The following is a 14,717-nucleotide window of genomic DNA, read 5'->3' as shown; positions in this document are numbered from 1 at the left end:
TATGGTTTAATGTATTTTGTCAGTGGTTTCCAATTTTTGAGTAATTGAGTATAACGTTAGTCAGTAGTGCAAGCTTAACTTGCTATATAAGTTTATAGTGCTTTAGCTGAGTGGTTAGTTGCAAGATTTTTAATGTCTCTTATGGTCCTAGGGGGAAAGTTGTTAAAGTATTCACTTTTAGTGGCATGTACGAATGATGGTAGTCATTTACTGTCCTTTATTGACTATTTCAACCGTTTTGTCATTAATATTACTGTTTAGAATTTTGTCAGTTGTGTATTTCAATTGTTTAATTTATAGAATTAAGAAGCAACTTTTACTGGTAAATATCAGTAAACTATTGCTCATTATAGCTTAAAACCTTAACTAGTGCCTGAATTAGTAATCATATTTTCAGTTCCCATAAGCTCAGCAAAAGCGCAAAACTAAACATAATCGAAATAGAGTAAGATGACAAAGCAAATTTCATACTAATGTGTGTGGATTCGGGTTAGTTATGCATAACATAAATTTTCCATATCCACCCATAACATTACCTCATCGCGTTCGAATGATGTAAGTATTGCGGACACTTTTGAAATTTTATCAAGTTTTGGAATTTTGATTCCTAAAACCTTCAAGTCGTCATAAATGAACGCTTTAGTCGCTTCTCTATCAACAGATTGATAAAAGTATGCCATAGCGGTATAGTTGTTTAAAAGCGGTCCCTTTAAAGGCCACACAGACGAGCATAGATCTGCGTTTCGCTAGTCCATACTACATACTACTACTAGACTACCGATTTGAAACTGGTCACATAAATCTGCTGTCCTATTGGCCGAATGTGCAAAGTTCAAGGCAATCGCATCGTATTCGGTTTAACCGTTTGATTAATTATATTTGCATTATAAATTTTTTTGTCTTTAAAATTTTTCTAAACAAAAATTTGCATCTGGTAAAAGCATTAAAAAAAAAATGCTGGTTAAAAGCGCTCATCAAATTTAGCTATCTGGTTAGGGTTCTCTCTGAAACATCGTAAAACTGTCATGTTGCTGGAGATATAATAACGGCAGCACTCAGGCTTATGCCGTATATAGTTTCTGAAGATTCTTTCATTTTATAGTGTTTATTGCTAACCGTAGCATTTTGTGTATATTATATCAGAGATTCCGTTTCAAAATCTCCTAACATGTACGCTAAAGTCATAACTTTCTTGTCTATATTGATCTGTTCGCTGTTTCTAGCATGTGAAGCTGAAACTGAAAAAAGAGAACGTTTTGGTAAGTAGTTTATGATGATATTCCTGTAGGTCAATTTTGCAAAGTAGTTTCGTTGCTGCATGCATTATTTTGTTACAAGTCAAAGATCGTATCTACTAGATCTTGCTTTAGAATTGGCCAAGGCATGAACTTAGGGAAACTTAGTTAATATAGATATCATAAACTGGAGTTTTATGCATGTTCGAGTAGGCTACTGGTTTTAGTAGGCTAACGAAGTTTAGCTAGGTCTCAATTCCTTTCTGCTAACCAATTTTGCATCTGTCTGATTTGCAGCTTGCAAAACTTTGAGTCATTGACAGTTATTGCTAACAAAATTGCTGCATGCAAGTTTCTTTAAACCAGCCATGCTTCAGTACACTTGTAGTCGATGCAGTAATTTGACACCGTTAATCATCGAAAACTGATCTTTAAACTATCACATATTGGTATTAACAATGTCTTGCTTTCCTGGATATCTGACTTTCTTAGCGATCGACATCAATTTGTTGAAATCGAGGGTCAGAGGTCTAACACAAAACTAGTGAGTTCAGGTGTGCCACAGGGCTCGGTTTTGGGCCCTTTGCTTTTTCTGATATATATCAATGATTTACCATCTTGTCTTCAATCACAGTGTCGTCTTTTTGCCGATGATGCAATACTGTATAACACGAGTGACAAATTAACGCTTTTAAAACAAGATATTTCTGCATTAGAGGCTTGGGCTTCTAAGTGGCAAATGAAATTTAATGTTGACAAGTGCACATTCTTACAAATTGGTAAAAACATTAATAGCCACCCTGGATATACTTCCTGTGGACAAATTCTAAATAAAGTGTCTTCTTTTCCTTATCTCGGATTACAACTACAAGCAGATCTAAAATGGAATGAACACATAGACAAAATAACAACTAAGTCTACACAGAAGTTGGCAATGATCAGAAGGGTACTAAAATCTGCAGATGCCCCTACAAAAAAGATTGCCTATTTTTCTTTAGTAAGGCCAACACTAGAATATGCCTCACAGATCTGGGATCCCTATCAAAATAAACATGTCAAACAGCTTGAAAAGTTGCAAAATAAAGCACTACGATTTATTTTTAACATTAAGGACCAGATAAGTTTTACAAAATTACGAGAAGATACAAGTGTTGAGTCCTTACAGGAGAGAAGAAGAGAGGGTAGGCATAAACTGTTTGTAAGATGTGCTGCCGAGGGCATAGAACCACCATTCAAATGCGAAAACATAGGATACAATACCCGCCAAAAATCAAACACCTATACTCCATATATAAGAACTAATGTATTCTATCAGTCCTTTTTGCCCCGTACACTAAGAGAGTTAAGATCCTGATAAGATGAATCCGTAGGACAGAACAAAATAAATGTATGTAAAATTATATATATGTATATATAAATAAATAAATAGAAAAACACAATATAATTTTTAAAAAAAATCTTATTTTGAAACCACTTATTAGTGTAAACACACCGTGTTTCCACGCCCCTTACGCACCTGCTGTGCGGTCTAAGTGGGAAAATATAATAATAAGTAATATGTTGCCTAATGGCTTCAATTTATTGTGTTAATAAAGCTTTCATCGCTTGTGCTAGTAAGTTCAAATCTATAAAATGTTTGATAATGTTATCTGCAGTGAGCAGACGCGTTTATCTGTCTAACTAATATAGCTCGTGTTTCAAGACATTATATTAATCTTGAATCCCGGCATCAGTTTTTCTGTTTACACAAAGACAGTATTCCTCAGTTTGGTTTCAAGTATAGTCATGCATAGTGTTTCTATTCAGACATTTGTATTCTCGCTTTTGTCTGAGCGAAAATTCAGAGCGCATTGTTGAAATTACCATTGGTAATATAAATATAATGTGAGCAAATAATATGGTGATTACTCAAAATTAAACAACATTCATACCACTTAATCGTTTATTGCTCATTGTTGAATATTGATATATATATACATATCAATGTGGTTTGGTTATGGGCAACATTTGTGCTGTTTTAGAGCTGAAGGATTATCCTTATCGATCTAACGTTTTCTTCGTCCTTGGTTTTCTGATATTTATGGGTATTGTTAACATATCTGCCTACTTGATCTGGAGATACAAATTCCATGGCAGCAACAACTAGAGCCATCACTTCTGGCAGCGATACCAACAGCCTACTAGCCACTCACAGCCATTGGCTACTGATACACCTAAAGACATCCTTTCATAATCAGACACTTGCGTAATACACAGGTCAAGGCACTGTTGGCAAGCATTATATTCCAAGACTGCCTTAGCGAGCGCAAAAGCTTATATTTTAGTTATATGGAGTTTTAATGCCCTATTGATTTCAGATTCTAGACAATGTGTTGTACATATATTTTATTAGTGACCAAGCACTGTAGTCTCCTATATTTCTACATATTTAGAGTGTTCATTGAGTAAAATAGTAACGTTTTATTTCATTGATGTGAGTGAATAAATGTTTGTCGTTTACCACAACTGGATGCTGTGTACAGGGACTGGCTGTGTATGATATTCATGACGTCGCATCTAGTGTTGGATTTGTACGATTCAATTGAGAATCATATCACAGTTAACTAATCAGTCTTCTGATGGGAATACAGCTTCATTGCCGGCTCTTGCCTAAGAATAACCATCACTGATGTTCTAATGCTGAATTGTTTAGGTGAATGTTGACAAGTGACATTTCTAGTACCATAAAGGTGAAAGATCAAATACCAGAACATAAATATATATGGGAAGAATGGGTCAAAGGCTAGGAGAAAGAAATGGACATGTAGGATATTGCAGCCATTTTGAGTGTTTTCTCAACAAGCCGCATAAACATTCTGAGTTGTGGCAGAGCAGATATGACATCCATGAGAATCGTAGGTGTCATATCTGCTGGCATTGGGAGTTGTATGTTGCTGCATCGCTTCCCTCTTGACTATCCTCGACATTGAGTGTATATTCAGGAGCATTTTAACGTAGAACTATGTCATCTGTATAAACGCCTAGTGGTGTTATATGGCTTGCAGTTTGATTGTTCAATAGGTATCCCTGTAGGTCTGTTATATAGACATGTCATTATCTGACATTTATCTGGAAGCATTTTATGGGTGGCGGCTCCAAAAGCTAGAGAAGTGGGCATAAGAGAGCATTAACCTACAATGATTGTTGACTATGTGACAAGTCGTATTATTTTCAACAGAAATCAGGTCAAATCACAAAATTGTTTTTAGCCTTTTGTAATAGATGAATTTCTCAGAGCTTTTCAAAACTGTTTTTGGAATTGAAACCAAAGCAATTTATCCCGAAATACTGCTTTTTCTCGAAGGTGGTGTTGTCAATAAGTTTAATACAAAAACTGAGAATTATTTTGATACTATATAGTAATGCTAAGGCCCGCTAGTCGAGAGTTAACTCTCTTATTGCCCTTTGTAAAAGCGAGTATAAAATATTGGCCAATTTTGAGAGAAAGGGTTTTTTATGGTGGAGGCGTGCTTAATGGTGCTAGTGTAGCTAGTGTCATGAGTATTTCCACAACCAAACACGAGCGAAGCGAGTTTTTGGGAGCTTTGTGATAAATGCATATGCGCACACAACTCCCAGAAATTATTCATCAACGCCGTACCCAAAGCCTTGTACCGAAATCTCATCAAAAAATTTGACCGTTTTTGTGTGGAGTCATTCAAGTATAATAACGATACAAAACACACATAAACCTATTTAAATATGTTACCAAGTCTTTGAAAAGTGTAGAAAATATCCTAAAACTTACCCATCTGATCAGATAATACATAACTAGACAGATTAAGTTGGCCTAAAATCACCATTAAAACCTGACAAACTTTTTTTAATCAAAATTAAGACCGGCCAACAAAACGCCCATAAAGCCGTGAGACAGATAGTAGAACCATGAAGCCGTGCGCATTTCACGACAAAGACGTGCACGTTTCACCAGTCTATGGCATTGTCCAATTGCCGAAGTTTTCTGTAATAAACGTAGAAGTACTGAAAAGTAATTGTTTCTTTTTTACCGATTTTAAAGTTAACTCTGACATTTTGGACACTTATAATGAGTACTTTGGTATTCCAACTGATGTTCAAAGCAGTGAGAGTAAAGGCAATGACGATGATATTTTCCTAACGATTTTTATAAGATTATTACAATATTTAATCATAAGAATAATTATTTGATTTTATAAGATCAAAGTATATAGTGACCGATGGTGTGCAATATGTTACTGTTATTATTTTTCTAAAGATTTTGTTGATGATACTACAGCTGTGCCCAATATCGCAGTACTGCCAAGCCGTTTTTAATATCTGCAAAATTAAGTAATAGGCCTACATTTTCTTATAGATATACAGATATTTCTATGACAACCAACTAAAATCTGTTTAGATTTTAGTTGGTTGTCATTAGTTTAACCATAATTTTTTGCATATAAATACAAAAATCTAGATAAATATCATTACTTCTTGATATTGGTTACTATGACGTTTTCAAATGTAAACAAAATTGTGCATTGGTTTTCGTTTCTCAAGCTTCAACACCAGTTTTCTCAGAACTATGTTTTCGCACTAATGGTAAACATGCATTCAGTTTATTGACCATAAAATCTGCTATAATTAAGCTGGAATCAAATTTTTTTTGCAAAATAACTGAGAATTTTCTCCATCTGCTAGTGTAGATAACTCTAAATCTCACACATCCGACTTAACCCTGGTTTCTGTGATCATGACCCATTTTTTCACTTTGGTTACAGATCGCTGTCAAAACCATTTTACATTCAACACCACCAACTTTCAAACTGTGTATATTACACAGCAGCTTGCCATTTTACTTTTATTATTGCATTTCTCCTATTGCAGGAGAGAGATATAAACATGTAATATTTTCCTTTCATTATTGCTGTTTGTTGTACATAATAACACCCAGTACATTACAGCTACCATTGCAGTTCTCCTATTGCACCGCAGTGCCATTTGACTACTAATATTGCATTTCTCAACAGGCAGTACCCTTTCTTTTTCCAATATCACTTTGGTCATGGGCTGTATGACAGGGGAATGTCTAGTACACTAAAGATTTCTATTTGTGGAGTTTGTTTGTTTGTAGGAACTAATGATTAAAGATTGATTATGTTCGCACCCTGTATGTTCTTTGGTGCTAATAATCAGGTCTTAATATTCCTACCTACTCTGGAAAATATCCGAATAAATATCATATGATTTGTACTTTACTCGGGCTGTACTACTTCGCCCAATCTTTTATCTTAGCTTGTCTCACTCTATTTCCAATCAGCATAAACAGTTTCAACATTGAATTCAAGTTCGAGGAATATCTAGTCACTTGCGTCCCTTCTGATTACTTGCAATAGTCGGCCAAGTCTCTAAGATTAATGCATAATCTATATGAAGTCTTCTTGGTATTATCACTATCAATAAAGCTTCACTTTTGCACGTCAGCCAGGCATATAATGTGGGTCTACTTGTAAATATGCTAATTATAAAGAGTTGTCTGCTCATTTAAACTTCAAACTGAAATGCGGCAGACAACTCCAAAAATCTCTTTGATGCTGTTGGTTGAAGCAGCTGAGTGGTTTCTTAGGGGAAGTTGAACAATTTGTTTAACAGTCCATTGATGATAGGAAAACAGCCAAGATTTTATTAAACTGTGAATTTAGTGGACTTGTGAGTCTGTTTAGATGCTGTCGTGCTGCCAAAGAGGTTATTAGACTGTCAATTTAGCTATGGTTAGATTTAGCAATTTAGTTATGGTTTAAAGGGAGACCTCAGAGTCAATGAGACACAAATACCATCGATGCAGTTGCTTGCCGCACCCTTTGTTGTAGTTAATCAAAAAATGCTTTAGGATTTTATTTCTATGAGCATTTGAAAGTTGTCTGCTCGTCGCTCTTTCAAAGGGAACTATAAAGGTTTGTTCTGCCCACCGATGAAGCGTTGAAGAGATGCTTATGTATTAGTGGTATATCTGTTGAACCTGTTTGCTAGTGAGCAAGGCACTAGATACTTGAGAAGATGTGGATCCTGGTGAGTCTGACAGTTACTCTGTTATTGGAGACTTTTGTCGAGTTGCACCTATTGTAACTGCCGATAATTATGAATTGTCTTCAACCATGTAATTTTCCTTGTTTTAGTTCATTAGTAACTCTCACTCATCACATCTTAGATGTGCCTCTCAATAACACAGGGTATGTTGTAATACAAGATTCCCATTAATGTTTCTCAACTTAAGGCTTTATTGTGTATTTAATTTTTAAATAACTTTGTCCAAGATTGCTCTCTGATGTAAAGTTTACATTATTGCCTGGTAACACCCCCGCTGTGTCTCACTATTGCCTGGACACACCACTGCTGTGTCTCACTATTACCTGGGCACACCACTGCTGTGTCTCACTATTTCTTGGGCACATAACTGCTGTGTCTCACTATTGCCTGTGCACACGACTGCTGTGTCTGACTCACTGATAGTTTACTTGTAGGAATTGAGACAATGCCAGCATCCACAGCTTGAGAATATAAAGTTAGTTATCATGGCAACCACAAGAACCTTCTCCGTTTATTCATTGAAAACACAACATTTAATTGCTCCTTCATATACATTATTAGACCTTCTTGTCCCCTTTTAGATTATAAACATGGGCTTATTTTTTAATTTCATGTGAAAACTGGATACTATTCTAATGCAACAAGTTAATAAAACATACATGTACATAAAAGTATATGGGCATTGAAACTATTGTAAAAACCCTGTTATAATATCATCAGTAAAAAAGCCTTTTTGTTGATGCATTGTGGGTAAAGGTTTCTCATGCAGCCATGCTTTCAGCAATGCAACGCTACAGCATGCATAAACCAATCTATTGACTGCCGCGTGCGAAAGTCGTCGGCAAGTGAAAAACATACCGCTGGTCGACTAAACATTTCAGAGGCTCTCGACCAGCTCATATTGATTCGTAGTGTTAGCATTCTCATACTAGATCTCTCAAGACTATTAGCTGGTTCATATCTGTGTGTGCACAGCGCTAGCGTATGCATAAAGCTTATTTTAATATGAGAAGTTGAGTATACAGATGTTGTAAGCTAAGTCAAAACTTGTCAATAACTCCAAAGAAAATCTTTCCGTTTATTATGGTAACGGCGGTTGATTTGGTAACCGTTGTGGGCAATTTGTTTATAGTAAGGCTATCCTGGCCGGCAAAACCAACATGGGCTTTTCTGCTGTGAACACTTTTATAGCAGGTGCTTTTCTGAACAGTCGGCTGCTCAGACTGCCCACTTACAGGGCCACAAGCTATTTATCTAACCTAAACATGGCGATGACTCGAAGAAAGGTGGTGATGCTCGAAACATTTCAAATTTAGTAATGAAAGTGACAATATCTCTTTGTAATAGTTTTCCAAATCTTGAGTGCACATTTCAGTTTACTATAGCCTTTTTCAGATCAATCAGCATCATGAGCTGCAGCTTTATTAAATAGTCTTTCAAATCACTGCCTAATACTGCCCGTTATCAGGTAGCTAACTATTAAAATAACATATCCAGCAGAACAAGTCAGTCTTATAGGTTGACTCGCAACAAAATTCACATTACAGTTATTTGGTATCAAATGATTCGCCATGTCTTACTCTGCTGTGTTGTAAGTACAAAGTTTGAAAGTTACTGGACCTATATTTTGAGTGCAAAATCGGAATTGGCGTGTCTGATTTACCTATGAAAAAACAATGAAAGCTGTCCGTGGCAGTTATATATGCTTTAACACAATATATGAAAATACAGTGTTTGCCGCCGGTCTGTGTGTTTCATAATGATTACTCAGTTATGCTTCTAAGAAGAACTTCATTGTACTTGCGCTATAACATAGAGGACCAGACCGCAGTCACAAAATTGCTAAATGTTGGGATTAGCAGAAGGGCAGAAAACTGTTCGCATACTAAAGTGTAACACGGAACGCTCCGGCTTGGAAATTGTTGTACACTACACCAGATCTACATGCAGTAGTTGTTTCAAGAGAAAAAGGTAGAGCTTTACGTTGTGGTTAATAAGCCTTTACCAGTTCAGTCTTTTTATTTACCAGTTACGAGAGTAAAATGCTACAAAGTATAACATCAGGATTCTGAGGCAAGAGTGAGCAACTACTATATGTACAATTTATGTAAAATTTTCTTCAATGCATTTTTTTCAGTTTTTAAAGGTGAATTTTTTTCTATTGTTGCATCTGTTGGTATGTTTTCAGTCTTAATCAAATGCAGTAAATCAACAATTATTTACATAGTCTAAATTCAAAGTACAGTAATGGTAAACCTTTTGTAACCTACCCGTAGTCTGACATCATAAGAAGGTGAGCTGCTGTAAACAAAAAGAAGACTGCTTTAAAAATTGATCGTGTTTTGATGTTATATAGCGTTTTTTTTGATTTAATATTCAATAGAAAGTATATTTAATATTGTACTAAACTGTTCAACTTATACTCCAACCTACCCTCGACTTGTTGGTCAGAATGTAACGCTGTTGTAAGACGATGACAACCTGTATATGCCATGAACCCTTGCTAACAGAGTTACTGTGTACATTATGAGGCTAATGCAAAATAGCTATGCTTCACTTTTTTGACAGTAAAAGTGTTGAAGTTGTATAAATGCCCCTGTTGCTCAATGACAAGAAGAGACTTCCAGATCAATAGACTGTCAACTCATACTATGCTGTCAATTCAGACTACTGTACTGTCAAATCCGACTACTATACTGTCAACTCAGACTACTAAACTGTCAACTCAAAGACTACTATACTGTCAACTCAGACTACTATTCTGTCAACTCAGGCTGCTATACTGTCAACTCAGACTACTATACTGTCAACTCAAAACTACAATACTGTCAACTCAGACTACTATACTGTCAACTCAGATTACTGTACTGTCAACTCAGACTACTATACTGTCAACTCAGACTACTATACTCTCAACACAGACTACTATACTCTCAACTCAGACTACTATACTGTCAACTCAGACTACTGTACTGTCAACTCAGACTACTATATTGTCAACCCAGACTATTATACTGTCAACTCAGACTGCTATACTGTCAACTCAGACTACTATACTCTCAACTCAGACTACTATACTGTCAACTCAGACTACTGTACTGTCAACTCAGACTACTATACTATCTACTCAGACTACTATAATGTCAACTCAGACTACTATATTGTCAACTCAGACTACTATACTGTCAACTCAGACTGCTATACTGTCAACTCAGACTAATATAACTGTCAAACTCATATTACTATATCATCAATTCATCAAGCAACTTGAATATCAACTAGTGAATGGACTGTTACCACAAATAGTATGTAGCAGTCAGAGAATACACATACCACAAATAATATGTAGCAGTCAGAGAATACACATACCACAAATAATATGTAGCAGTCAGAGAATACACATACCACAAATAATATGTAGCAGTCAGAGAATACACATACCACAAATAGTATGTAGCAGTCAGAGAATACACATACCACAAATAATATGTAGCAGTCAGAGAATACACATACCACAAATAGTATGTAGCAGTCAGAGAATACACACTGCCAGTACAATACATCATGCAGGTGATAGGCACATAGTTTTTCATTACTATTTCAGAAGCTGCATATGCATTGACCCGCCAGCTGAATTGATAATATTGACTGGGAAATCTTGCACGGGCTATGTGATAGTCCGCAGGTACTATACGGTAGGTAACAAATGCTCAGACTAGGTTGTTTATACAAGTCTATACTGTTGCTTTGGTACAGTTACGTTATGATTTACTAGTGTAGCAAAACCATGTGCTTGCTGGATACTTTGATGAAAACAGATGTCTGAAAGGAGGCAGCTTGCCATCAGTGCCATTAATAGGCTGCAGGTGTATGAAACAAAACCTGGACCCCAAGTCATTGGAAGGTCTGGCACGTACTACTAAGTATCAGACCCTGTCTGATTGCATGCTGAAATAAAATAACATTTCAGTTTGTGGCTGACTCCAATCATAGGAGTGTGCTTAAGGTTGTTGTCATGAACTGTCACTAGTTCACAGGTGCTTTGAGGCGCTGACAAGAGAAGATAGGTGCAGATATAGAGAATTAACACAGAAATATCAAGGTTAAATCTCTGATATCAGCACGCAGTTTCTCCGCCACTGCTTTCTGGCAGCATTACTTCGTGGCAGCCTTGCTTTCTGACCTAGGAATTGGAGTTTTTGAAACAAGTACTAGAATACCAACATCATCACTAGTGAGCAATTGTGCACAACGTCAGATGTACAGAAGGTCTTTTCAAGAGATTCACTTAGACAATGTAGATTAGATGATTAACTAGGGTATGATGTAGATATTCATGAGCGGATTCAATGGAATAATTCATTGTCTTCTTTTGTATAGATGACACAATGTCTCCGCAAGGGGAAGTCAGCTGGTCAAACATCCTAGAATGAAAATTTTGATTATATTTCTTATAATCAGGCACTCAGGATTCGTCTATTCACAACCTCTTTATTGAAAGCATTTCTACCCACACTCTGCTGACAGCTTTTATACTACAAGAATATATGCCTCTAAACAACCCAAAGCTTCTCTACCCACAACCCTCTCACACCTAAAGCTTTTCACACAGACTTTAGTACAGGCTCTCTCAAGCTGCTTCTATTGCGAACCTACATGAGTAACCCCCCACCTTAACTAGACCTCTCCGGTCACAGTCTTTGTGCTCTCAACACCTCTCTTCATATTCACCTTCTATTCCTGATACTCTCGCCACACCTTCTCTACTTATCCCTCTCTATTCATAACCTCTCTCTCTTTCAATATTTTTTCTACAAGTTTCACTATCCTTGCCAGCTCTGCCTCTAGCAATTGACTCCGTAGCGGACGCCACATCAGACCTCAAGTGGGCTGCGCTATTACAATGATTAGCCACATTATTATTCTATATTGATCTCGGTATAAAATAATCGATAAGGGTTGGCATACTAGGCGTGCGGGAATATAATAGATGCTGTTTGTATGTAACCCACGTCACGGGCACTACGCAACCGCCTCCTTCAAACATACAACAAATCTTTTCTTTCAAAAGTAATGGAGAATTTTATGTACCGATCCGGCGAAATATCAATACAAATGTTTGCTGCTCGAGCTTGGACAAGGCATAACCTTACGCTATAGCGGCTTTGCCATTGAACTCTGTAAACAGTGGTAATTGCTGCATCGTTCACTGCACTCCAGTTCATGACTAACCTGACGGCCATTGAGAAAGTTTGGTCAGTGCCTTTATTGTTTGAAGAAATAATGGTTCTATAGGTGCAAAAAAGTATTGCAACTGCATTCCGGAAATGAGTGCCGATTGAATGAAGCCCTTTATAAACTTACACTATTCTCTCTCGATATCTACGTCTGCAGCCCAATACGAAAGAACAGCTCTGAGATTAAGTCTCGTCCAAGTGTATACAGTGTCATTCACCTGGCGGCCTTTGCACAGTCAATTACATGTAATTCTACTTGCCTAGTTCTAAGGCCACTTCACTGACTTGATAGCCTAGTAGTCGTTTCAAAAGACGCTTAACTTTTTAATGGCAGCGACCAAGATTAAACTAGTACAGCCCTAGTCTGACGAATTTTAGTACAAAATTGACCTAGTTCCTATTAAATCTAAGAAAAGGTCATCAAAAAGGAAAGCTGAGCAGCTGAACTAGCCTGGTAGTCATGAGAAAAGAACGAGCGCTGACAAAGACGGTCTTGTAAAGGCAGTCTAGCAAAGTATTTCTGACCAATAAGGTCAGTCTAGCAAAGTATTTCTAACCAATAAGGTCAGTCTAGCAAAGTATTTCTAACCAATAAGAGCAGCCAAGCGAAGTATTTCTAACCAATAACGTCAGTCTAGCGAAGTATCTCTAACCAATAAGAGCAGTCTAGCGAAGTATTTCTAACCAATAAGAGCAGTTTAGTGAAATATTTCTAACCAAAAAGGACAGTCTAGCAAAGTATTTCTAACCAATAAGAGCAGTTTAGTGAAGTATTTCTAACCAATAAGGGCAGTCTAGCAAAATATTTTAACCAATAAGAGCAGTCTAGCGAAGTATTTCTAACCAATAAGGGCAGTCTAGCAAAGTTTTTTTAACCGATGAGGCGGCTGACCCATGAAAGCTTTATCCAGTCACGGAACCCATGCTGTAACACTCCCATAAGCATAGCTCAACTAGCCTTGAGCTGAACTCTTCTATGTAGGCGAGTGGAAATTCATAGCTCATTTATATAACGACGACGTGTTTACTGAGAGAATGGATAGCCAAACCTAATCCTTATGCTATGTATACATGTATTTACCAGTTGCTATAGAGTTATGTATATTAGTTTCCTACGCTGCCAATTCTGGCTGTCTAGTCATGTACTCACAAATAGGTCTGATAATTGTTAGCTTAGCCATCTCTATTACCTAGCTTAAAACTGTCATGACACCTTTACCACTAGCATCAGGTTCAATTGGTACACAGAGAGTTGTCCGCTAATTATTGACATGCCTGACAGGTCATTCTGACATCATCTTCTTATCTTGGTCTTTAGGAAACTTATTTAGGTCAGGGGTCAGTAAGTTTTTAAAAAATTATGATGATAGTTTGAATCCTGCATGCCCAGAGTACATTCAACTCATATGACTTCAGAGGCCTACACACATACAGCTGTCTCATATAGTATAGCTCGCTATGACCACATTGTGCTTAAAGACATTCATAAAGAATGCTCACAAAACACTCATATTCAATGACTACAGCAGATCCTTAGACATATAGTACGACTACAGCATACTAATATAATATGATCCCTGACTTCTCATAGAGTAGCAACACCCAACTCTCATACAGTATGTATGATCACAAAATACTCATAATCGTATGACCACAACAAGTAGCCCACACGCTTTATGTTTTTAAATATAATTGCAAAAAGGTTTTGTGCAGATTCTCGCCAGCGAAAAATAAGAATAAACGTCAATTCAAATTGGTGTGATATCAGAAAATGCAAAAGGTAAATCATATTAAAGAATGACAAAAAACATGAATAAAGGTTTAGCTTATTTTAATCATTTGTGTAAAACACAAGTAGCCTGTTTTTTACAGGTTTTGGTAGAGTTGTAAAAACACCCAGTTAGTACCTGTGACTATGTGTTGATTGTGAAGACAGTTCTATCTGAGCAAGTAGTGACGTTGATGGTCCCTCTCGTTGATGGTTAAAGTTGATCGTTGTAAATGCTACTCCACCGACAGCACCTCCATCTGTAACTAAAAATAAGCAGCAACCTTTATAAATATGACCAGATCAGTATATCAGCATGCTTACTGTATAACTCCAATAAATAGCTGTGGTGCATTACTAATACTCAGTCTAGTACTATAAATGGATGATCCT

The 14,717-nt window shown here is 36.7% G+C and overlaps 1 protein-coding gene and 1 long non-coding RNA gene across 2 annotated transcripts in view; one reads left to right on the top strand and one right to left on the bottom strand.

The window, feature by feature from the left end:
• Positions 1-741, bottom strand: part of LOC137396430 (serine-rich adhesin for platelets-like) — a 47,914-nt gene extending 47,173 nt beyond the window's left edge. The window contains exon 1 of the mRNA XM_068082709.1: positions 537-741. Within this exon, the coding sequence (XP_067938810.1) occupies positions 537-680 (144 nt within the window). The 5' untranslated portion in view covers positions 681-741. The remainder of the gene's footprint in view (positions 1-536) is intronic.
• Positions 742-981: 240 nt separating this feature from the next.
• LOC137396802 (uncharacterized) lies at positions 982-3,740 on the top strand. The gene is made up of 2 exons (XR_010978617.1): positions 982-1,253; positions 3,257-3,740. It is a non-coding gene; the product is annotated as an uncharacterized lncRNA (long non-coding RNA).
• Positions 3,741-14,717: the final 10,977 nt, after the last annotated feature.

Source organism: Watersipora subatra, chromosome 5, assembly GCF_963576615.1.
Source record: "Watersipora subatra chromosome 5, tzWatSuba1.1, whole genome shotgun sequence".
Classification (NCBI taxonomy): domain Eukaryota; kingdom Metazoa; phylum Bryozoa; class Gymnolaemata; order Cheilostomatida; family Watersiporidae; genus Watersipora; species Watersipora subatra.
This window is presented reverse-complemented; position numbering and strand designations above follow the sequence as displayed.